Source organism: Polistes dominula, unplaced genomic scaffold (assembly GCF_049000335.1).
Source record: "Polistes dominula isolate Pdom_NZ unplaced genomic scaffold, Pdom_raw_medaka contig_11, whole genome shotgun sequence".
NCBI lineage: Eukaryota > Metazoa > Arthropoda > Insecta > Hymenoptera > Vespidae > Polistes > Polistes dominula.
In genome coordinates this window covers 300010-326199 of record NW_028301154.1, presented here as the reverse complement: position 1 = coordinate 326199, position 26190 = coordinate 300010, and the positions used below count along the sequence as shown (strand labels likewise).

The following is a 26190-nucleotide window of genomic DNA, read 5'->3' as shown; positions in this document are numbered from 1 at the left end:
ATATATATATATATATATATATATATAAATATACATACAGAAATGTATACACTCATATTGGATATACACACAAATACCGGATGTATCCGGTACGATATCATAGAAACCAGTCTTGGGATGACTCAAACCTGCTGCTACTACACCAAAGGACCAAATAAAATGAGACGTGCAAAAAGAATGATCATGCGTCATCGAGATAATGCAAATGTGGATAAACGCATAACTCTTTCCGGCATTAAAGTAGATAACAGGATACGGTTGTATCTTTTACCGTGGAAAAACTTGCGATCGAATTAGCATATTATTTATGGGGAGTGCGGGGAGGTGAAGAGGAAGGTTAAGGGAAACTTCAAGGAGATTGGTTTAATGTAACACATTCAAGGGGGGGAGGGGACAAGGGTGTAAGAAGAAGAAGAAGAAGTAAAAAAAGATAAGGAATAGGATAGAGGAATCAGGATGTTAGTTCCGTTAGGTTTGAACTAGTCCAAAGATTACTACCCCAAGTATCGTGGGAATGTATGAGTTTGATTGAACATTCATTGCCCTGATACCCAGTACCACTAGATAATTATTATGCATAAATCGATAAACTCGAACTGATTTGCATCGTTATGATGGGAGGGGTGTAGAAAATCTAGACACGCTACCACAAGTATTAAGAAAATGTTGGATTATCATTTTCTTGGGTCTAACATTAAGATCGGTTGAGATACATTTAATACATTTCCAGGTTGGTAATCAAACGATGATTTGATTTTCTTGAGAAATCTTTAATATTTATTTTGCAATATCTTCCATTTCTTGGAATGAGTAGGTATCTTGGATTTTTTTCTAGTTTTTATTTTGTTCTCTTACCGAGCGTGTCATTGGTAAGAAAATTTAGCTGCAGGGCAAGAGGGTACTTTTTGCTTTCTTTTCTTTTTGGTAAACGTCGTTAGGATCACTCCAAGAGAGATCATTATCATCAACAGCAATAGCATCGTATGCCTTCAACGAACATTTATTTATCTCTCTTTCCTTTTTTTCCCTTTTTTTTTCTTCTTCTTTTTTATCAACTAAGTATGCACTTTATATAATTAGGATCTTTTCTAAGTAACTGTGTTTTGTATGGGAGATATAAATTAACTAGAAACGAGAATTGAATGATGATGATTATGGGTGGGTGGGTAGAACAAAATAAAGTATTCATTCCTTTTTGGAAAAAAGGAAGAATTGATTTTTAACCCTTTCAGTGCTAAATACTTCTATCTAAAATGTTTTCTAGGAATGGAATAAATTTATCATTAAGAAAATTCTAATAATAAATTATTGGGTATAATAATATATATAATTTAATGCGTCCATATCACTCAAAGGATTAAAAATCAGCTAAAAAACTTTGAGTGTAATATCGAAATAGAATCAATTTGTACAAATAATGGGGAAACATTTTAACGCCAATAGGAAAAAAAAGGAAGAATAGATGGTTGGTGGGTGGATGGGGGATGGAGGGTTAGGTATAAAGGTAAAAGAAAATATTCAACGTGAATTGGAATGAAAGTAACCAAAAGCTTCACGTGGCTTTTCTCGTGTTTAACAAAAAAAAAGAAAAAGGAAAAGCAAAAAACCCCATATAAAGTAAAATCTTGTTCCTTTTTATTCGACAATATATCGAGAAGGAGAATCTTATTACCAGTGTTACGTAAAGAACGATTGCTTTGTATGCTTTTGTAAAGAAAACTCATGGTCCAACGTGGTTTGTCGAGATTTTTGCGAGGGTGAAGGTGAAAGGGGGATGAAGCTAAGGCTGAGTCTGAGGGTGAACGTGGTACTAGGGTTTTTAGTATGAAAAAGTTGAATCACAAAGTCGATTTTGTATTACTGCTGTGTGTGTGTTCAAATTCTCACGAAGTAGAAGAAAAAGAAGAAGAGGAGAAGGAGGAAGAATCTTAGCTGGGGGCTAAAGCCCGTTGGTTCAAAAAAGAAAAATAAATACCCAGAAAAGGAAGCACAGTAAGAAGAAGAAGAAGAAGATACAAAAGTAATAAAAAAAAGAACAGAAATTGAGAAAGAGATGGAAAAAGGAGAGCAATGTCTAAATAAACGGTTTGCTTTCTTGCTCGGAGTATGAAAAAAAAAAAAACAAATGGTGGAAGAGGTTGGAGTGGGGGAAGGGAAAGATCGGAAGAGATTGGCGCCGCCGTTTCGCTTCGAGATGAAAACGCTCGAGCACGAGTTTTAAAAAGAAAATATGAGCAAGAAGAAGAAGAAGAAGAAGAAGATGATGAAATAAAAGAGAATGAAAGAATGAAAGAAAGAAGGAGAAAGAGAAAGAGAACGAAAGGAAGGTGGATCGTTTCGAACACGCAAGCCGAAGATGATTACCAACCTTCCTAGACCTACAGCCATCTTTGAGACCCCTCAGGGCCTGATGGTAGGACCCTTTTCCCTTTCTCTCTCTTTCTTTTTCTCACTTTCTTATATTTTTTCTTTTATTATTTGCTGTTACGTTTGCAACCGTCGTGTCATTTTTATTGTGAAAGGTAGTTTGATTTTTGGATAATACAGTCGAGTTTGAATTTTGCAATGATTCCAGGGACTTGGCAAATTGTGTGTGTGTGTGTGCGTGTGTATATATATGTGTATACCCAATTTCAATAAATTACGAAAAAAGGGAAACTATTTTCAGTTCACGGTTCTATGGTCTACGAAAAGATTCTTTTGAATCTCAGCGAACTGTGCAGAAATGTATTGCAAGAGAGAAAGAAAGAGAGAGAGTGGGTAAGTTCTTTGGAATAAGGAAAGGAAAGGAAAGGAAAGGAAAGGAAATAGAGAGGTATATATATATATGTACTATATATATATGTGTGTATATGTATAAAGATGGACCTTGAACGAGAGTCGAACGTGCAGAATCGAGAAGGACGTTGGTCGTCGTTCTCTTCTTTTTATCTTTCTTGGCTACTGCACAAGAAAGAACCCTATACGATATACATTTTCCTACGTTTTCAAGCCCTAAGCAAATCGGGTTGCATTACGTACAGGTGAAAACCAACTACTACTAACACCTTTACATTCTATACATAAGCCCCCATATTTCGAAGTTAAACCTTTTTTCTGTAATACCTACGCGTAGATACTTTTTCGTTGAGTAATCCCCATTCTTACCTTTTTTTTGTTAAGTACCAAAGTATCCCTTTGAATTTTTCCTTTTACACCTGTATAGTTTTTTTATTTTTTTTGTCTATAACAGCATTTACTATTTTTCTAATAATTTGTTTAACACTAGAACTACCGACAGTCGAGATGTAGCTATCTCTACCAAAAACAGTCAAAAAAAGACGTAAGAGTTGAATATTTTTATATTTATTGACTTATTATTATTTTACAAAAGGAACTCCATGTTCTGAGATCTTAAAAATTATATAATAACAATAAGTGCAATAATGAAGAATATTTGCTATCAAAATATTCTTAATACCAAATCAATTCAAAATGACTGGTGTGGTAGTTCTAGTGTTAAAAAATGTAGTAGGTACAATTATCTATTTTAAAAGTAAGATCATACGTAATCATCATTTTAAATTCAACTTGAATAAAACCCAACAAGCAAAGTTCCTCGTCCTCGACACGATTTCAAAATATTTCAAATAGATTCTCGATCTTGAATACCACTTTACCAACACTACTAATTCCATTCGTCACGTATCGAACAGAAGAAAATTCCTAAAGGCATACAAACATATCTACATATACCTACGAGCATAATACGTAAGCATACGAATGTTTAAAGTCTGATTAAAAAAAAAAAAAATGGTGGAAGGGTGGTCCCAGAACGGTACACACATGCAAAAGTTGTTCAGTGACAAGAGCTACGTGTCCGAAACGTAGTAGTCAAGAAAACGAAATCAAATAAAAACCCCCACATACATAGTTACGATCAACACGTAACATTTTCCATGTAGAAGAAGAAGAAGAAGAAGAAGAAGAAGAAGGAAAGGAGTAGGAGTAGGAGTAGGAGGAGGAGGATGAGGATAAGGGGAAGGACAACGACGACGAAGGTAGAAATCTTTGGCTACACGCCTTCGACGTTTCTCGGGATAGCACGGGCATCGAAAATTGGTATTCCCCGGTAGGTATGAGTTAGCGGCATCGGTATGTGAGTATTATACCTTTTGTATTCCGATGTGACACGCCTCCGTCACGTTTGCGGCCGTACAACAACGACAACGACGACGACAACGACGACGACAACGACGACAACGATGCCGCAAGATTCAACCGAGAAAGAAAACACTGAAAGACACACAGAGAAAGAGAGAAAGAGAGAAAGAGTACCAAGTAACCAACCAACAAACTCAACCAACCAACCAACCAAGTAACCAACCAAGTAACCAACCAAGTAACCAAGCAAGCAAGCAAGCAAAGAACGATGACAACGAACGGACAATAAGAAAGAGAAAGAGTTGATGGTAAAAGGGAGGTGGTAGGTAGGAGGACAAACGATAAGTGTCCTCGGTGTACCTTAGAGACATGCGTGTGTGACGAAAGACAGAGAAACACATAGAGTAAAAGAGAAAGAGAAATGATCATGTGTATATATGTATATGTGTGTGTATGTGTGTGTGTGTGTAAAGGCATCCTGGTAGCAGAGCAAGCACTCACTCTCCTTCTTCACCTCCCTCTACTTCACGTATATACGTTTGAGAATACATTATGTAAGCAAAAGGTGAAAAAAGTCTTCTGGAATACCCCCCACCCAAAACGAATCTTCTCTTATCTCTCTCTCTCTCTCTCTCTCTGTCTGTCTCTTTCTCTATCTGTTCTTGTCTTTCTTTAAACACGTCTCTCTTTGGGTTTCTATCGAAAGGTGGTACCCTTCTTCCTCTTGTCCTTGTATTTTTATTTCTTTATTTATTTCTTTATTTGTTTCTTTCTTGAGTACCTCTACCACATGCCGTAAGAGTACAAAAGTATCAGGGCATAGACCCCCTGTTTTACGTTATATGTGTACTCCCCCCGATGTACCATAGGTATGTCCAAAAAGTATCAAACACCATTCGGTATACTTGTTCAGTTTTACTTTTATACACGGTGAGCTTAAACTTCCTTCCAATTCAATAATCGAATATTGAAGAAAAATATATTTCTTATATTAAATTGCAATCATATTTGAATTCTATTGGGTTGGCAAGAAAGTATAATATTTCGGTTTTCTAGTGTGAAATAAAACTCAATTTGTTTCTATAGCAACGAAAAAGTGTCAACTACGAAACCTTAAAAGAAACAAAATTCTAATATTAACAAAAGAATAACGAAACAAACATAACTTTATTTATTGGTGCAAACCGAAATGACTTTCTTGCCAACCCAATAGTTGAATGAATATTAAATGGAAGAATAAAATACAAATCGGAGACAATAGAAATGATCTCATTTAGGTTAGTTGGAAATGCTTAAGTTACTTCTCATACATTTCATCATGGATTTACATCGTTAGACCCTCGTCTAAACCTAACCTATGACGAAAGAACAACTTTATCGACTAATAAATATTTATGTTACATTGATTATTCAACGATCTGCTTTTCATGGCACACCCTATATATACGAAATCGAGCTGTTGTTCGAGCCTCGTTCAAAAAAGGAAGAGAAAGAGGGTGGGGTGGGGTGGGGTAGGAGAAGCGAGTCAGAGTGAGAGAGAAAGAGAAGAGAAAAAAAGGTGAAAACAATGCATCCTGGAAGCCGGACGAACTCCTCCGCGAGAAGAGCGATGGTGGATGTGAAAGGGAAGAGGAAGAAGAGGAAGAGGAGGATGAGAATGGTAAAGGGCTGTGAAAGAAGAAGAGGGATAGTACTCCAATACTCGTTGTCTTTTCTCTTCTTCGTCTGAACGTCGACTAAATCTATCGAACGATAGTCCTATTCTTTTATGGTTTCATTACGAATTTTAACCCATCGACTGCCAATCTTTTGTTTGTTTTTTAATTTGCGATCGAATAAGTTATATTTCGCTAAATATAAATTCACAAAATCCCCCAAATGAAAATCATGGCAGTTATTGGATTAAGGGAAATCAAATTTTTAAGTTTTTCTTTTGATTTCTTTTTTTCAAATTTCCCGCCAATTTCGTTGATTCAAAATTTTGGCTGCCACGCGATTGATGTTTAAGCATTAAATGATTTTAATCATTGGAAAAAACTGTACGGTTGTGTAATGATAACGGAAGGATTTTGAAAAAAAGAAAAGCCAAAAAAAAAAAGATGGCGAAGAGGGAAGAATGAATGGCATTTTTCATTTACTTCGCGTCTCGCTTATCTCGGGCCAGATCTTTTACAATACACGAACCTCAACTGTACGAACACACTTGAAAGTTTTTTCTCTTTCGAAGGACTGGACGAGTACGAAGACAGTTAGACGTGTTTTGACTAATGTAGTAGGCGCTGAAGTCACGTGACCGTGTTATAACCAACTTCCGTAACGCGCGCATGTTCGCCTAGTATTCGAAAAACATGGCGGGAATGTAATACTTAATTCGACTAGGCGTGTTAAGATTCGAAATTTCGTTCATAGTTTAATGAAATTTTGTTGTTTTAATTCAATATCGATGGAACAACATTTGTTTAAAAAGAAAACAATTTACTATTGCAAAATTGGGGCAAGATTTTTGTTAAATGTCTTTTTTTTTCTTTTTTTTTAAGGGTGTATTGCAAGCTCTACTCGAAACTTTTGAAAAAGCTTTGAGAAGCATACTCGTTGCATATATACACATACACAAACATATATACACATATATATTACGAAGATTTAAAAGGTTTCGCAGGAATAACCGGTCAAGTTAGGCAGTAAACCTTGGACATCGTTGTTGTTGGACGTTTCTCTTTCTTTTTCATCTTCATCTTCCTTTGAGTATTATTCACGAAGATAGAAACATTCATTTTCGTTTGCAATTATTGCAATTGTCTCATTATTATAATTAATAAATATTAATGTGAATCTATGAAAAAAAAGAAGAAGAAGAAAAAGAAAGAAAGAATTATTTTGCAATATAATAATTTGTGTGGTCAGCAAAATTGATTGTGTCCGAAAGGACAATAACATCAAAAGGAAGATAAGACTCACGAGAAATAATGGTGGTCATGTGGAAAAACCTTGATCAATCTTCTTTTTCTTTCTTTTTTTTTTTTTTATTTCTTTATTCTTATCTCTATTTTCAACGGAAAGAACAAATGGTCCTAGAGAAAACGGGAAAAAATGTTAAATCTATGATGGAAAGAGGAAAAGTACAAAAAAAAGATTAAGGAACAAGAAAAAAGAATAAGAAGAAGGAAAAGAAGAAGAAGAAGAAGAAGAAGAAGAAGAAGAAGAACAAGGTGGTTGGCACCTCTGGTCTCGTAGTAAAAGTGCAGGTGCAACCCAAGCGAGGATAGATGTCGGTGTTAGATAGTTCAAGGCACCCACAATAAATTTCACGATGCTACGATCCAGATAGTGAATCGACGCCATGAAATAAAGAAAGAGAAAGAGAAAGAGAAAGAGAAAGAGAAAGAGAAAGAGAAAGAGAAAGAGAGAAAAGAGGTGATGGTGGTGGCGTTATGGTTGTTGTTGTTCTTCTTCTTTTTCTTCTTTTATCTAACTATACCTTTTCCTTCTTCTTGCCATTGACCTCTCGACAAAGTATTGCCCCTGGTAGACGCCAAACGTATCAGAAAAGTCTTTCATTGCACCTGTCTTTCATATGACCTCCTCGAAACTTTTTTTTTATAGAAATTTTAGTTTGAAGATTTCAAAAGAAAAGAAACAAATTATCCGTTTAATTAGTTGTTTACATTTGAATGGAACAAATAAAATTTGCTTAGATAGGTAGAAACAGGTGAGAGAATATTACCAACAATCGTTTCATTCTATAATTTGACTATTGATAATTCTAAAAAAAAAACTAATAATGAATTGATAATAGAAAACATAAAAAAAAGAAAAATAAAAAATACAAAAAAGAGAGAGAGAGAGAGGGAGAGAGAGAGAGAGATGAAGGATAGGTTGGTTGTTAAGAAGAGTGGGGTATGAAACGCTAATTACGAGCAAACAGGAGAATATTTCCACCATAAGGGGTTTACACACGTAGTGTACTCACACACATGCATATATATATATGCGCATAGACGTAGAATAAACGATAGAGAGGTACACGAAATACATAGAAGAGAAAGAGAGAGAGAGAGAGAGAGAAATTCGCCGTTAGCTTCCTCCCTCGAGGAAAAAGAGAAGTTCGTTTCCTCTCATAGTACTACAACCCAGAGAACAACGTCACGGCTCGCTTGAGAAACGGAAACCACCTATTCCGATCTCCGTTTATTCGGACCTTATATATATGTGTGTGTGTATGTATGTGTATGTTGCGTAAAAAACGAAAAGAGAGAGAGAGAGAGAGAGAAAGAGACAAAAAAAGAAGGCCATTTAACAACAAAAGTCCCCATTGCATACGTGGGTTCATACGAGGATAGAAAGAGAAAATGAACAACAACCACAACAACAACGAAAGTTAATTTACGTATACGGTAAATTTGTGTAATTAGAGAGAGAGAGAGAAAGAGAAAACTAATTTAATAAGGAAATGTGATATTACATGTGTAAAAAGTGTGAAGGAGAATTGATTTATAATCTAAATCAAACTTAAATATTTACAATGAGGATTATTTGGTAATGGAAGTAATGGAAATGAAATATTAAAGACTTGTTTTATAAATACACTATGCTTCATCTATTTTCAAATGGGAGAAGAAAGATCGATGACAATGAGAGTAAATCAATCACGAATGAAAGAAAAAAAAAGAACCAAAGAAAAACTTAACTAGAAATCGTTGGAAAAGGAAAGACCACTCTAGTCTTCTCGAATAATCTTGAAAGAAACTACTACAACGAGGAGAACGACAAAGACGACGTTTTCCGAACAATTCCGAGACCAGTTTTAGTTAGACGTGTTCAATGACGCGTGCAATTCAAGATTTAAATTGTTATGCTCGATCGATCCATCGATCTATCGATCTATTTTATAGCTATACCGATCAAAAATGGGTGATCTATGACTTTGCTTATATCTTCCAAAACCAATTTTATTTCTCTCTTTCTATCCATTTCTCTTTTTATTATTTCTAATCTATATATATATATATATATATATATATATATATATATATATATGTAATATTAAACTTGGTAATAACTTGTATACCATTTCGATCTGATTACAGAGCTCCAACCTTGGCCAGGAATTACTGGACAGAGTATTCAGGCATTTGAATCTCTTAGAAACCGCTTACTTTGGTCTACGTTATTTGGATCATGAAAATCAAACGGTGAGTTTATTATTATTATTATTATTATTATTATTATTATTCGTGTGTATTCTTTCGTAAAAAGATAAAAAAGAAACAAATAAATGTCGGAGGGATGTCCGATTGGCTAGCCCTCGAGGCACAGACGGACGGATAGGACTATTATCTACGGGAAATGTCGAGCTGCTGCAATTTCCGCTCTACAGTCTTGAATCGAGAGTCTCGATTGACTCTGGTGGTCTCGATGTAATACTCTCTCTCTATGTCTATGTATCTACGATATATAATAGCATCCAAAAAGGGATGGGAGGTTAAAACCCTTCCAAATTTTTGCTTTTACATTGCTTAGCCAAAAGTGTTGTTATTTTATGAACAAATCAAATTATCAAATTGCAAGTGCAATTATTTGCTTGTTTACTTTTGCTCGTACAATTTATAATCTTGAATTATTACAATTATAAAAATGCATTAATAAAAAATAAAGACACTCTCACACAATCCAATGAACCAACCAAAGAAACATATTTTATTAGACTTTCATTCATTCTATCATTGTTTTATTTTAGTTTATTTATTTTCTAGCAATGGCTGGATCCCAGCAAGAAGATTGGCAAACAATTGAAAATCCAAAAAGGTGATCCAACCTCGGACGTACATACGTTGTACTTTGGCGTTAAATTTTATGCAGCTGATCCCTGCAAACTCATCGAGGAAATAACAAGGTAAAAATAATAAATAAATATATATTTTTAAAATTATTTAAATATATAAAAAGTAATAAATAAATAATGGCCAATGAGTTCCAGCTATCACACACATGTTGTGTGAGCGACCATTAAAGTGTTAATATAATTAACTTTATAAAATTGCAATGTGATTGCTGTTGTTGCTTTAAAAACCACGATCAATTTTTTTTTTCGAGTAGAATAATTATCCCCTTTCACACACATACACATTTATAATTATTACATTTTTCCTATTTGACAAAGAACAAAAAATCAGCTTAAACGTTTGACATTCGACTATATATGTATAAATATATACGAACACACTACATTTTTTTTATTCACCCCCAACCCTTCTCTCATACTATCCAACCCATCTCTCTTTTTACTTTTCCTTTTATTTATTTTTTTTTTGTTTCGTTTTCATTCGAACGAAGTAACGTTTCCGTAGAGTATAACATTCGTCGCAACGAGTGCTATTACCAGCACAAAAATGCAGTTTCTCTGCTATTGCAATCTACAGTACCGTCCCTCCCACCCTCTCACCACCCTTCCCTCATACGTGCATTTGTCGCGTATAGTATATGCGTGTATATGTGTGTCCTGTAATCTTTCAATCAGTCTCGACAACACTAATGGAGTCTCTCTAGTCTTTTATAGTACTCGTGTACTCACATATATTCATATATATGTATAATATATGTGTATATGTGTGAGTGTGTATCGTATGATTCTCTTTCTCCCTCTTATCACCCTCCCCGGTTCTCTTATATTCTCAGTCTCTCTTATACACATATACATACACGTATGCATGTATATGAGAGTGATATCAGACTCAGTTGGATGACTGTGCCCTTCTCTCGTTATCCTAATGAGTCAGATTCCAAATTCTACACGTAGTGAACTCGTTTGAAAAATTTCTTTTCGTCGTATTCGTCGTTACTCGTTCGTCGTTGTTAAGTAAAAGTACCAGGAACAAGAAGAAGAAGAAGAAGGAGGAGAAGAAGGAGAAAGGAGAAGAAAGAAGAGGGATGAAGTGGATTGAAATTTAATATTCCACCCCTAACCTCATCCCCCTATTTTTCCTCTTCTTCTTCTTCCTCATCTTCCTTTTACGTTGCATTCTTTTCCAGCAAATGACGTTTCCTTAACTCCTATATACGTATCCATGTATATATAATATATATATAATACATGTTTCGAGGAACTTTTAGAAATTCTTTTATGGTTCTTGACTTCGATACTTGTCTCTCGTACAAAAGTTAAACTTGAGACGCGAAAGTGATATTATTTTATATATATATATATATAAAGTATCTTATTATCTATTGTGTCGTTAGGTATAATAATAATACCTTTGGCGCGTGTCTATATATATACTTTTTTTAATGATATCACTCTCTATTGTTTCCTTTTCTATTTTAATTAATTTTTTCTTAATGTGTTAGATACAGTTTTAATTTGTTGAAAAGTTTGTATATTAATTTAATAAAAAATAATTTATGCAAGTTCTATCATATTCTTATTTAACATAAAAGCATTACTATTATTAAATAAATATTATGTGTATAGAAAACGATTAAATAAATGATTAATAAAAAGTTCTTTCTATAACCATAATAAATGAATTAAAAAAAAAAAAATCTTCGTAACGACAAATTAAACATCGGTTGTTAGTGGGTTTTCTTTTTTTGTTTTAAGAAAGAGACAAAAAAATAATAATAAAAATTATTAATTTCAATGAGAATCAAAACAGACAAAAAAAATTCATTCCAGGACCAGTTTTCTTTTCCACTCTCCCTCTCTAATTTTTTTTTTTTTCATAAACACACACACACACACACAAGTATAAATCTAAAAGTGTTTAGGTATATTACGAAGGTTTGAAAATCACGACTCATTATTGCACGACAAGTCTCTTTCTCTCTCTCTCTCTCTCTCTCTCTCTTCTACTTGCCATGTGAGATTTAACTTTAATTATGCGTCGACATTCCAACCCCGTCATACGAGTTGTACGCGTGAGATATAACTTTAATTATGACGCGGAACTTTTCTACCTATAAATGGAAAAGACTTGGTAAACACCAACATCACCACCATCACAACCACCACCACCAACAACTACAATTAACAGCCATTAATGGGGTACAACTTTCTCACCCTATTTCTCAAGGGAAAATAAATATATATATATATATATTTATGTATATATGTGTGTATATATGCGTGCATGAAAAGAGGGGAAGATACAAAGAAGGGTGCGTGGCAGTATGCAATAGTCTGTCATCGATGAACCACAGCTCGATTGATTTCTTGTCCTATGGGGACAAAAAAAAATCTGCTGATGATAAAAGAAGAAAAACAAAAAAAAAAAAAAAAAGAAAAAAATTCAACTGAATGTTTAACTCTTTGAGGAACACAGAATTTCAGTTTATATATTCTATTATTTATTTATATAACATTCTATTATAAAATGATATAATTTTATTATTTCAAATGAAACACAAAATTGGTATATTTTTATTTACAGATATATTAAACAATATAGAAACATAAAAAAAAGAGTTAATAACGAATTGCTTTGCATAAATAAGATGAAATATAAACTTAGGAACATTGCAATAATATTTCGAGGTGAGATTAAAAATGTTCCACCATGCATTACGATTTATCAAAAAGGTGAGACACACTTTTAATCCCACTTTACCCCAAAGAGTTAATTGATACGATATTGACAAAAATATACGAAATATAAAATATGAGAGTAGTACCATTAGTGGCGATAGGAGCCAGAAAATGTTTAGTAGATGACGCCATTGGCCAAAGGTAGGAATCAGAAACGAATCCATTTGAAATCATGGATTTTATAAAAGTCGTCGTAAGTATCAACCAATCCTCCCTTGAGTTTCCCCCTTACTACCACCACCACCACCACCACCACCCACTCTCCTGTTTTTTCTCTCTCTCTTTCTCATTTCTAATGGGTTCTGGCGAAGATAAAGGGTAGGAGACTTTTCCCTTAGGAGATAACAGGTGTAGGTAACTTTTCTTTAGATACGAAGAAGTGGAATGATATCGATTTCTTTTAACTCTTTTCTCGATAGTTTTCTGTCATATGTGACTGAGTAACTAAAAGAGAAAAAGAGAGAGAGAGAATGATAGAAATGTTTCTTCTATACCCGATTTTTCTTCTTTTTTTTATATAAATATACGAAGAAGAAGAAGAAGAAGATGCGTTTGTTCGTCTATGGGGTGTTTTTTTTTCTTTTTTGTTTCGTTCAATCCTTCTTGAGTTATATCTCTCGTCCTCTCATGTGTTAGCTTACTCCATGATCTCGACTTTCTAGATATTATTTCTTTGCTGAATCTAAAAGATATCTTTTTCTTCTTCTTCTTCTTATTTTGTTAACGTTTTCTTTAAAGCTTTATAAGAAGAAGAAGAAGAAGAAGAAGAAGAAAAAAAAGAAGAAATCTCTCTTTCTATTTCTTTGGTTGGTTACGTGAAAGAGATGAGATATATCATACACGCGTGTTTTCTTATTTTCCTTTCTAAAAGTAAAAGATTAGAGAAAAAAACAAAAAAAAAACGCAAAAGAAGTTTTTTAAATCTTTTACATATTTTGACTGTACGTCACGTGCGGCCATTAAGGTGTTAATATCACCTAGTTCTTCTATTTCGTTGTTTAAAACAATTCAGCATGAAAATAATACAAAAGTATTCGCGTGATTTATTAATTATCATCATTTCCATAAAACTAAAAACGCATTTCCATGAAATAACTCTCGTGCAAACACTATAGGGTGGGTCTTGGGTTCTATTTAGTCCAGTTAGAGAGAGAGAGAGAAAAGAATGTTAAGTAGAAAAATGAAAATGAAATTCAAGTGGATGAGAAGAAGAGAAGTCGAAGAGGAGTGAAGTGTGGGGGGACCCTGTTCTAAAATAATTTCAAGTGGGTTGTTGTGTTGTGGCATAGTGTGTACGTTAGGCCATGGCCTAACTCGAGTTTTTCAAGAATCGGTGGGTGGTGTTGATGTTGGTGTTGGTGTTGGTGACGGTGGTGGTGGTGGTTGAAGAAACAAAAGAGAAAGGGAAAAGACTCCCGAGTTTACTCCCTCCAATACTCTTTTATGGGGGTCCCCCTGTAATCGAAAGAGAAACTCTCCTTTGACTCGTTTCTAACAACTAAGTCTGGACGTTCTTATTGGGGGCCCCCATAGATTATATCCTCGCATTTTGCTCTAGGCAACGAACCGAATACCATAATCCTTCGTCTTTCTCTCTCTCTCTCTCTCTCTCTCTCTCTCTTGTTCTTCTCCCACCAATTAACTCAGCGTGCACCAATTATCCTACCGAAAATGAAAATTATAGGGAACATATTCTATCTTTTTCTTCCTATATCTAACGTTAGCCGACACCACGAACGAAACTTAACTCAACTCAAACTCGATCCCTTTTCTTCTTCGCAAAAGAATTTCAGTTTCTTCAAATATTTTTCTCCCTTTTTTTTCATTTTGGTTCATTTTTAAGATTAGGTTTTAACCCGAAGTTGTTCTTTCTTTTTCTTCTCGCCGCGAAATATTTGAATCTAGTAAGAAATTAGATCGTTTGTTCTTCTACGAGTTTCATTGTATATTTTCAAATTGTTACAATAATATAATAATATAAATATATTGTGGGTTGTGCGGAAAGTTCGTGCCAATTTTGATGGAAGATTGAAATGCGATGTATTTAAGTTTTTTTTTCGGTATATTAAATTATATATATAAGTGCCATTTTGTTCCACAACTGTACTCCATCTTTGAAGGTAACCTAAAAATTTCGTTTTTGCAAAACTTTTCAGGTTTTTTAGCAAAAGAACTTTATACGCCAGCTACCAAAAATCGGCACGAACTTTCCGAATAACCTAATAAATAAAATGATTGAGTATTGAGAAATAAAAATTGTATAGTACGGTGGCACGAGCCTTGCTTTGTGAGTCACTCGCCTATTACGAGATTTTTTTGGTCTTTTTATCTCTTTGTTCGTTGCGCGCGTGAACGAACCAAGGAAAAAGGAAAAGAAGAAGGAGAAGAAGGAGAAGAAAGAAAGAAGAAGAAGAAAAAAAAAAAAGGTCGAGCTATATATCGAGGTCGTGCCTATCTTACTAATGTCCGCCCACGAACGCACGAAAGGATTTTTAAGTTCCCTTTTGCGTCAGAACTTAACTTCGTGAAACGGTCCTCGAGCAACGTTTCACTCTTAAAGTTACGAGCCTACGTATCACGATACGTAGGCTCGTATTAAATCTTTCTAAATAAACAAATCAAACAATCCAAATTTGCTATAATAAGAAACTCGAAAATCAAATTACAAATCTTACAAAATCTATAATTACATCCCCTATTATTTATATATACATATTTAAAAAAATATTTGTAATCCATGTTAAGGATAGTAGAAAATAGGACAGGAGATAAGTCAAAGGGTGACGACTACGACTACGACTACGACTACGACTACGACGACGTGAACCCTTCAGATGGATTGAGATAGAAATAAGACAGAAAGAGAGAAGGGATATAACAAGCAAGGTAAAAAGAAAGAGAAAAAAAAGCTTGGACTGGGGCGAGAATGAAAAAACCGTCGAGTGGAATCAGGGGGATTAAAAGAAAGAGCAAGCGAGATAGAAACAAAGAAAAAAGAAAAAGAAATCGAAAGAAAGGGAATGAGATCGAGAGTAAGAGAAAAGGAAGGGAGATTGAAAAAGGGAATAAAAAGAAAAAAGAAAAAGAAAAAAAGGATGGAAAGCCTTTAACGATAATTCTACGAGAGACGACCAAGGTGCGGAGAAACCGCAAGGCGAAAGACCGTGGTAAAACTGAAGTTTTGCGGCGAGACGAGGATGAGGCCCCTTTGGCTAAAATTCAACGTCACTTTTCAATATTTTTTTTTTTTTTTTTTTTCTTAATATTTTCTTACTTTCTTTCTTTTTATCCTCTTCCTCTTCTTCATTTTCTTCTTTCTTGGAATGATGTTTTATTTGACGTGCGAGGTTGGATTTTCTCGTGTCTCATATGGTGAGACCCCATTACCACCACTACTATAACATAACAAAAAAAAAAAAACACGAATACTATAAATTATAATCATTATTTTGTTCTATATCAAAATTGCAATCATTTAATTATTTTTCTTTAATTTATCATAATGTATAAATATATTTTTTCAGGTACCAATTCTTTTTGCAAGTTAAACAAGACATTTTGCAAGGAAGATTACCCGTGTCATTCGATTTGGCAGCAGAATTAGGAGCATACGTCGTACAATGTAAGTTATTAATTATTGAAAAATCATATAATTATTAAAAGAGGTTTCTCTTAAGGATATCCCATAAGGTTATTTTATACTCCCACGCGAACAGGATTTACCATAGGGGGACCGAAGTAAAGCTCAGCTTTGCTGGTTCTTCCTTGCGACGTTCATCTTCTTCTTTTTCTTTACCTTTCTCGATGTCTCCAAAAATGGACACAAATGAAATATTTCATTCGAAGAAACGTATTATATATATATATATATGCTCGTTTATACTCACGGGGTTACATTCGAAAGTACCGAACGTTCAAATATTTATGGTGGAAGGTAATAGGGGGGTGGGGGTGGATATGGTCATTTTGCGGTACCATATTTGTCGGTAAACTTTAAATCATTCTTTTTAAATACAAATGAATATATTGTAATATTATTCTCTTATAAGTAATAAAATATCAAAATGACTTTTTTTTTTCAATAATCGTATCGTTTAAGAATAATTTTGATGATTTTAGATGAAAAACGTGATCAAAATAATGAAATAATTCAATAAATCAAGAATTAAGAAGATGTTATAATTTAACCCATTGACTGGCAGACATATTTAGAGAGACTATATAACAACATTTGGAAATTTCGTACAATCAAACGTAGTTTAACATCTTTCCTGCTCTTTCTCTCTTTCTTTAGTACGTTCCTTATAAGATTCTTCTTGTTCTTTTTCTTTATCTTGTTGGTTATCCAACCTACCGAGAAAGATCATACCTCAAGTCCGTTAATTGAATCACTGACTTTGATGAATATCGGCTCCGACTAACGTAAAAGAAAAGAAAATACCTTTTCAAGTTTATTTTCTTTCTTTTGTGCTCGACGAATCCTTCTTGGATAAATTAGAAAAGGAAGAAGAAGAAGAAGAAGAAGAAGAATAAGAAGGAAAAAAAAAAGACATCGTTGCACCTTTTTTTACTTGTCGTCACCGTCGTCTACTCTTGTAAGCTCGTTCGTTTGTATAATTACCGGACATCCTACCTTCGTACCTTCATCGTCAAGAAACCCCTAACCGATTATCCTCGCTACTATAATATATCCCATCATCTAACGGTTACTTTTCTTTTACCTAATAACCTTCGACCATTTTTCTTCCTCCTTCTTCTTCCTCTTCCTCTTATTCTTCTTCTCTTCTTATTTCTAATTCACATCTGCTGAACATTATTACATTATTTATTACTTTATTTAATAACAAAAAACTTTTGTGTTTACTTGCTTACTTTTCTTCTCTACTGATCTAATTTTAAATGGATTTTTTACTTTACATTTGTTAAGAAAAAACGAAAAAGACCAAACTTCATTGGTATATCAAATAAAAGTTGGGTGTAAATGAGTGAGGAGAGTCTTTCATCCTTCATAAAAGAAATAGAGAGAGAGAGACATGACTTATCTCTGTGTGTTTCTATTAAAAAAATATATGCTTGTCCAGTTTCTTCTACTTTTTCTTTTTCTTCTTCTTGGTAAATCTTTCCTACCATCAGCTGTAAGATGCACTTGGTGTCTTTTTTCTCTCTCCCTCTCTCTCTCTCTCTCTCTCTCGTTTTTTCTTCCATCTTTCGTTGTCAAACGTATTCGAAGAGAGTAGCCGAAGAAAAGCTCTTTCATTTAGTTTCTTTTCAAGTTCCATGAGACGCAAACATAGTGCGAAAGAGAAATAGAGAAAAAGAGAGAGAAAAAAAGAGAGAGAGACACATCAACGTATATCTTTCCCTTTCCCCTTACACCCTTTCCCTTTCTCTATTTGCATGACTTTGAATCTCGCGAAAGATAACTAATGCGCGTGTATTTTGCCAACCTAAACCTCGGAATCATCCTCCTCCTCCTCCTCTTCCTCCTCTTCCTCCTCCTCCTCCTTATTCAAACCAGCTCGGTGAACTTACAAATATTACGCGTGCAATTACTTCTTCAATTCTCTATTCATAATCATTTCAAATATCATTTATTTGTTCTTTCTATTTCACTTCATTGCAGTTTAGATAGATTTGAAATTTTCATGAATTTTTTAGAATGCGGAATATTATATATAAGAGAAGATTCCCCACTTTTGGTTAATATTAGATGGTCTACCGGAAAGTTCTGTCAACAATTTGTATATTGCATTTTGAAAAAATGTTTTATCCCTAAAGATGAAAAATTGAACCGGTGTTTGTCAGAACGGACAGAACTTTCCGGTAGACCATCTAATATTTACATTGTTATATTAAATTGAACAATAATTCATTGAATTATTTATGCATATTGTTTTGTTTTTAGCTGAATTAGGTGATTACGATCCAAGAAGACATTCTTTAGGCTACGTTACGGAATTTCGATTTCTCGCTAATCAAACAGCCGAATTGGAAAATCGAATAGTTGAACTTCACAAGACACTCGTGTAAGTTATTTATTGATAGAAAAAAAAAAAACAAAAAACACAAAGATTGATTTATTTTAACGAAGAGAGATTTATATAACGTTATTAAAATCATGTCATTTTGATTTATCAATTTTTCTCTTATTTTCAGAGGACAATTGCCAGCAGCTGCAGAACTGAATTATCTCGATAAAGTAAAGTGGCTCGAGATGTACGGAGTTGATTTACATCCAGTATTGGTTTGTATATTTTTCATCTTATTTCATGTACTATGTATGGTACAATAATCACTGGCAAAAGTCGAACAAGTATAAAAAAACAAAACAATTTATCTTTACACAACAATTTTCAAAATAATATATTTTATCTTCTTTGATGACAAATTTCTATTATAAAATCAAAATGAATATAATTTGATCAATAATAAACAACTTATTTCTAATTGATCATCAATCATTCCATTTTTTCATTCATCAATCTAAATAAAATCATTTGTCTTTTACAAATATATTTAAAGTATATATAAAGTCTTTTACAATATTTACATATTTATAATATTTCAAATCTTTCAAAATATTTCAATGATTTCAAATGAATTTTTGTCATTCTGTAACTCTTGCCAGTAAGTGTATGCTACATACAGAGAAAGGCAGGGGAGTGGGTGGGGAAGAAATAGAAGGGGAAAGAACGATATTAAACTGCTGATAATACTCCAGTGAAAGACCATAATTTTCATCCTCTTAGGGTGAGGATAGCGTTGAGTATTTTCTGGGCCTGACGCCGAGCGGTATAATACTCTTGCGCAACAAGACCAAAGTGGGCAATTACTACTGGCCCAGAATCAATAAAATCTATTACAAAGTAAGTATATATCGATTTTTTTTTAGATCTTACGTATTAGATGTTTGTTTTGTAACGTTTAACACTATTTTTATCAAAGTTGTTAATCGCGAATGTGTTAATACATCCTTTTCTTTTTATTATTTCAGGGTAGATATTTTATGTTGAGGGTCAGCGAAAAGAATTCCGAAGAGAGGACGCACGGTTTTAAAACACCATCGAAAGGAGCTTGTCGACATCTTTGGAAATGTTGTTTGGAACATCAAGCATTTTTCCGATTAATGGCAACTGGTCCACCACCGCTTAGTCCATATTCGCGTTTTCGTTCGTACAGTCCACCAAGTGGTACCGAAAAGCATGCCACTTCGATAAGAAGAAATCCAGCACCTGCATTTCAAAGGACACCTAGTCGAAGAGCTCAAAGACGAGTCGTTGAAGGTCAAGAAATGGTTGGACCATTCGTCGAAGGTCCAGCCACAACGATCGGTGGTCCTAATTCTTGCAATAATCCACCTGGTAATGGTGGTAATGTTCTGTGCAATGCTCAAAGTAACAGACAAGTTAATAGTAGCTCTAGTCCGAGAAGTATCAGAAGTGCTCCATGGACTCAGAGTCAACCTCGTGGACTTTACACTTCGTCTAGTCCTCGATCCGTTCGTTCAGCAGGAACAGCACCGGCGGTAATTTCTTATAAGATAAACATTCACAAATGATTTTCTATTTAACACGATAATTATTGGGTTGTTTGGAAAGTAATTATTCATCTAGATAATTGATTTTCATTTTGTTTTGTTCTTTTTCCTTTTTTCTAGCTCTTGAGCAGACTCCAACGAAGGAGCAGCTCCGTTGAGAGTCAAAGTTCCGGTGACAGTCACAGTCGTGGTGGTCATCGTAGAAGAAGTCATAGTCATAGTCATCGAAGACACAGTAGACATTCCGATTGCGAGTCTGAATTATCCAGAGGATCGGATACGCGATCAGGACATAGGAAACATCGTAGAAAGCACAGGAGTTCTCGTTCTTCTAGGTATTTTAACAAGATAGATACGAGAAAAACAAGTCACACGGAAAAATCTTGAGAAAGATATTTTTTTTCTTTTTCAAATAAACTAAGTGCGTTGACCCTGACAAATAAAATAAGGGAAGAATATTCTTTTTCTTGTTATATTCTCACGGTAAGATAAATTAAAATGCGTGAGGTAATCAAGATAGTAATAACCGAGCGCGTGGGAACGAACTATACTGTATGCTAATATTTTTCTCAGGATTAGAAAAAAAAAAAAGAATAAAAAGAACAAAATAATTATTATCGATTAAAAAATAATATAATACATATTTTCCTCTATGTTTTAATTCCAGACACGAATTGGTAGATTCAGAGCCTCAATGGAGAGAAGCGCAAAGGCGTAAAGGTGAAGGCGTACAAAGAGCCATTGTAAGTAGAAATATTCTAAATTCTAACAATATATTTTAATGAATAATAATGAACAAACAAAAAACAACGATTTTATCTTTATTCGTTTACGTAGGTAAGTCATACGGAACCTAGAAGAAGGCACAGAAGTAGACACAGGAGTCCTTCCCAAAAGCAACCACTGCCGGATGAGCTTAGAAAGTATGTTACTTTTATGTAATTGATTATACGAATGAAACCAGACACAACTCTTTAATACAGAGAGCACTGTATTCTATGCAAAAACCTTAATTATATACCTATCTTATTATTATTATTATTACTATTATCATACCATTACTCAACGTGCTTTGGTATAATATATAAATGGATAGTTCTGTTACCGAACTGTAAAATATAATTTATGTATATCCTTAATTATATACATACTTAGATCTTACTTTATTACTCAAAAAGCATCCAATATATATATGGGGTTGACAACTAAGTAATTGCGGATTTTAAATAAGAATGAAAATTCCAAATTTTTGCTTAAAAATATAAGTTTATTCAATTAGGTACTGTCCATTTTTGTTGATGACCATTTGCCATCGGTCAGGCAGTGTCATAATGCCACGTTCATAAAATTTCTGATCTTTGCTATCAAAAAACTTGAATTAGGTGTAAAAGAAAATCCGCAATGACTTAATTGTCAATCCAATATGTATATAGTGCACTCTACTTATCGTCAAGTTTTACTTATCCAATTGTACAACGTGTTATTACATTTTCTTCTGACGAAGATGCACATTTTCCAGACATTTGGAGTTTGGCCTAGTCGATACCACTGGAATGAGCGAACAACAACGTCGAGAGATTCCTTATACGGTGGTACAATCGCAATCTGTACAGCAATGTCCCCTACAATCTAGCAATTCACGTTTGGACGATGCAGAAACATCGTCCCTGCCTAGGTACGATGATCTCAAGACGGCCTGCAACCTCCACGTCCATCCTCCTCAAACGGAGGATGAAACTGGATCCGTAGTCATTGTTTAGATATTTAGATTTACCATTTTTTTTACCCATGCATGGTCTTGTACTTTTTATTTTTTATTTTCTTCATTTTTTAATTTAATTTATTTAGAGAGCATGCGTACGACAATTTTTTATTTGTTTTGTTTTTTTTATTATTATTATTATTATTATCTCTAATTTAAAAAGGCATGCCTCTTTTATTATTTATTCGAAAGCATGACAAAATCCTTTAATAAATCTGTGAAAATTAACAGCTTGCGTCGCACCTGTGTGTATTATTTTTGTTACCTTAGCGTGCTGGCACTCCTCGTGACGCTTTATATTATACTCCGCATTTTATATCGAAATTATTGTTATTGGGATTACGCGCGCTACGTGTCGTTGTGTGTTTGTACTTTTTTATTCCGTAAATTTATGCAGTGCATTCATTATTCCATTCTTTTTTTTTTTGTGTTTTTTTTTTCTGTGCTGTGTGTTTATTAATTTTTTTCTTCATCAAAATTCTTTATTCTATTTTTGTTTTGTTTGTTAATTGTTGCCTGTTATTATTTGTGGTGTGTATATTCATTCATTAATCTTTTTTCTTTTTTCTTGATGTTGCGTGAGTGCGTGCGTGCGTGCGTAATTTGCGTGCGTGTATATATGTTTAAAAAGAAACAAAAAGTTATGATTATTTTTTGATATACGTACAGTTAATATAATTTTCTTATTTTTTTTTTACTTATTACGCGTTTACCACATTGATAAAATAAGAATTTAGAATTAAACCGAATGAAATCATCGAAATATTTATTTACACGTTATATTATCGTTTAACGAATAATGCGTATAGATTTATCAGCGTTTATTATTAAAAGGGACATTCGTTGTGTTATTACGAAAAAAAACAAAGTTTTTAAGAGGAACGTCCTGAAAAGACTGAGTAAGCCGAAATTTGTCAAGGATTAAATTTCAGAACGGTCGGATCGCTCGGGAAAAGAGACAGAAGAGTGATTCAACATATTCGCGATGGAAGTTATAATTTTCCAACTACGAGATCCAGTCAAATAGAGACAAAGTATCCAGTAGAATATCCAGATGCTAGGAACGAGTATAATGTGAGGAGGGACTTTTATTATACCCGTAACAACAGAATATTAATAGGAAGTAACGTGGACAGTGGTCTCGGGGAAAGCACACCTCAAGAATTTTCCAGCTGCTGCTCAAGTTCTGCCGACAGCACCAAGCCCACTACTACTCGTGTAGTACGTATATCCTCTTATGCTTGCTTGTCATTTTTCTTTTCTTTTTTTTTTTTTTTTTTTTTTTTACCTCCTGTGTGTGACCCATTGTGTTTTGCATATGAACGATGTATTAAAAGTAGAATGTTAGATATCTATTTTCTTCAAATTCAATCAAATTTACAGGCAAGATGATAATGAATAACAATGTATAATTACAGTTTGTTTTTTTTTATCTTTCTTGCGTGATGCACAATAAAAATGGGTAAACAAACACTCCCTCTTACGCTTCATTGTAGTTTATATCTTGCGTGCAAACAAATCAGGGATAATTTTATTTTTTACTCACCGGTTTGGGTACGAACAGAGAAACACATAGTTTTACTAGCTTGGCTAATTAATTTTCTCTTAATCATTCCCATGTAATAATAATAATATTAACCCTTTTCGGATGTGGGCCCACTTTAAGCCACCACACAATAAACCGTGCTAATCTTAAATATATATATATATATTTTATATGTATTTTTACATAATAAATATATTATATATAATATACATAAAATATGTATATAAATGAATTCCGACCACTACGACACCCATGTCCAAATTGAATACGTCCGAAAAGGGTTAATACTAATTACGTAGATTACACGTTACACATTTCACGTTCACATATCGTTCTTATTCCTTTTTATAGTAGATTAGTAAAAATAGTTTTCTTTGGTATAGACGCAATTGCAATTAGGGGGAGAGGTGCACTACGAACTATCTTCGAATCAAGACATCTACCCTCCTGTTGACACTACTCTGGACGCTGTTCTTCAGCCAATTATATCGTAAGTGCTTGCTTTGTGCTTACTCTCTATCTAAATTTAGCTTTATTAACCCTTTGACTGCTATGGACACATATATGCGGCCAGGGAAGAAAGCTATCGGTGTGGACTATGAACGCGTATGTGCGTCCAGCAATTTTCACTCATTTACCCTATGATTGTAATTCCATGTGTATTTGCATGGAGTGCAAGTTAATAGTAACTCAATTGCGTGCTATATAATCTATCATTAAAATCTGTCATTAAAATCTGTCATTAAAATCTGTCATTAAAATCTGTCATTAAAATCTGTCATTAAATTGACAAAATGTGCGCTACGTGAAAAAACATTCTCCATCCTCTGCAATTACTTCAACTCCGAGAATTCTACAGTCAAAGGGTTAATATTCTATTGCATCTCGTAAATCGTACTGCGAATGTGATTTATAAATACATTTTAGTTTAGCTACCACAATATCCATTTAAAAAAAATAATAATAAAAATATCTTATATAATATTTTTCTTTCTTTCTTTTCTTCTTTTTTTTTATTTCTTTTTACAGAACCTTAACAAGGAGGCAAAGGAGCTACCAGAAATGAGCATGAAGCTTTAAATAATAATAATAATAATAATAATAATAATAATAATAATAATAATAATAAAATAATAATAATAATTCAAACTGAAGTTATAATGCACATATTGTATATTTAAGAAAATTTTTATACCTCATGAAAAAGTAAACAAGAAAAAAGAAGCAATTTATAATCGTAGACGAATCACGTTGCACTTTTCAATCTTATGATATATACACACGACGCATGAGAGAAAAAAATTCAACTAAACAAAACCGAACGCACCATGTCTTTTACATCTTATTTATATTATTTAAAAAGTTTATATATATATATATATATTCGTTCTCTTACAAATAACAAGACACACCATTCCTGTCGATCAGTTCAACTGTCTTTCGATGCCATATGCCTCATTAGATTTCCTATAAATTTTTCCATTTTCTTCAAGTCTTGAGCTATCTCCGTTTTATATTGTAGACACTACAGAACAATAAAAAGTTGATAACTCGAACGGTTAACAATTATATATTTGAATTGAAACAAAATGTAACTTGATAAATGATTTCTAAATAAATACATTTAAAATCATAGGAAGATATTACTCACTGTGCAATTGTCTGTTAGTTTGAGCCATAATACGCCTTTGTTATGGCAATATTTCATAGAATATCGAGCCTATGAGATAGAATGTTATTAATAATAATAATAATAATAATAATAATAACTATAATAATAATAATGATATACATTATAATCAAATATTTCAACGAATTATTCTGAAAATATATATAATTAAACCCATTATAATATAACGGTAAATCATCTACGTCCTTCTGCATGAACTATGTATTAATCTAAACTCAAAACCGTGCAATGATTATTGTTAATAATAATTATTAAAAAGAAAACAAAAATATCAAACAAAATATGTATTCTTTTGTGTCTATGTGAATGATGTATTATTCTCGTTATTAAATCATACAATACAATCATCATCAATTTTTCTTCAAAACAATTTAACGATAACTTTGAAATACCTCAGAAGCATAAATAAGTGGCACAGTAATTCGATATTCACAATTATGCTAATAAAATATGCTCTTAACCCTTTCGTTATTGCATACTTTGACTAAAATATCGTTCTATGGTAGGTTTAATGGGTTCATTATATGGTCATTTATATGGGACCTTTAAATGGATAACAACTTGTATATGAGTCACTAGTAACGAAAGGGTTGTTAAATCATCGAAATTAATATTATTTTTATACAAGAAAAATCGCAAAGAATTTTCTTATTATTAAGATGTATGAGATAAACTTACTTTCATAGGATTCTGAAGATATAACCTCTCCGCACCCTTTTCAAACTCTTCCCATGAGTTCAAGTAAGTCATAGTAGTTGTCACTAATATTTATTTTATTAATCGCACAAAATTACTTATAATTTAATATCAATATGTTTTTAATTATCGATATTTAATTAAAATAACTATTAAATTAAAATATACTTCGAGTGAAATGCCACTGACTTGATCATAGGAACGTTTACTATAGACGAGGTTAAGGTTTACAATC

The 26190-nt window shown here is 33.3% G+C and overlaps 2 protein-coding genes across 5 annotated transcripts in view; one reads left to right on the top strand and one right to left on the bottom strand.

Annotated features, from left to right (window-relative positions):
* The window catches only part of LOC107071122 (band 4.1-like protein 4), a 37556-nt gene extending 12833 nt beyond the window's left edge, over positions 1-24723 (top strand). The window contains exons 3-16 of one of the 4 annotated variants that reach the window (XM_015329831.2): positions 9231-9335; positions 9897-10036; positions 16249-16346; positions 18630-18750; positions 18881-18968; positions 19474-19590; positions 19719-20249; positions 20382-20596; positions 20929-21004; positions 21099-21184; positions 21781-21936; positions 22956-23244; positions 23953-24059; positions 24599-24723. In XM_015329831.2, the coding sequence (XP_015185317.1) occupies positions 9231-9335; positions 9897-10036; positions 16249-16346; positions 18630-18750; positions 18881-18968; positions 19474-19590; positions 19719-20249; positions 20382-20596; positions 20929-21004; positions 21099-21184; positions 21781-21936; positions 22956-23244; positions 23953-24059; positions 24599-24635 (2166 nt within the window). In that variant the 3' untranslated portion in view covers positions 24636-24723. Of the gene's footprint in view, positions 1-9230; positions 9336-9896; positions 10037-16248; positions 16347-18629; positions 18751-18880; positions 18969-19473; positions 19591-19718; positions 20250-20381; positions 20597-20928; positions 21005-21098; positions 21185-21780; positions 21937-22942; positions 23245-23952; positions 24060-24598 lie in introns of those variants that run through there. The other 3 variants (XM_089178679.1, XM_089178678.1, XM_089178680.1) reach the window with 3 other exon arrangements.
* A 177-nt stretch (positions 24724-24900) lies between these two features.
* Positions 24901-26161, bottom strand: Srp9 (signal recognition particle 9). The gene is made up of 3 exons (XM_015329833.2): positions 25938-26161; positions 25221-25289; positions 24901-25094 (listed from the first exon to the last, which is right to left on the bottom strand). The coding sequence occupies exons 1-3, from the start codon at positions 26007-26009 to the stop codon at positions 24999-25001; spliced, it is 237 nt and encodes a 78-aa protein (XP_015185319.1). The 5' UTR covers positions 26010-26161; the 3' UTR covers positions 24901-24998.
* Between the last annotated feature and the right edge of the window lie 29 nt (positions 26162-26190).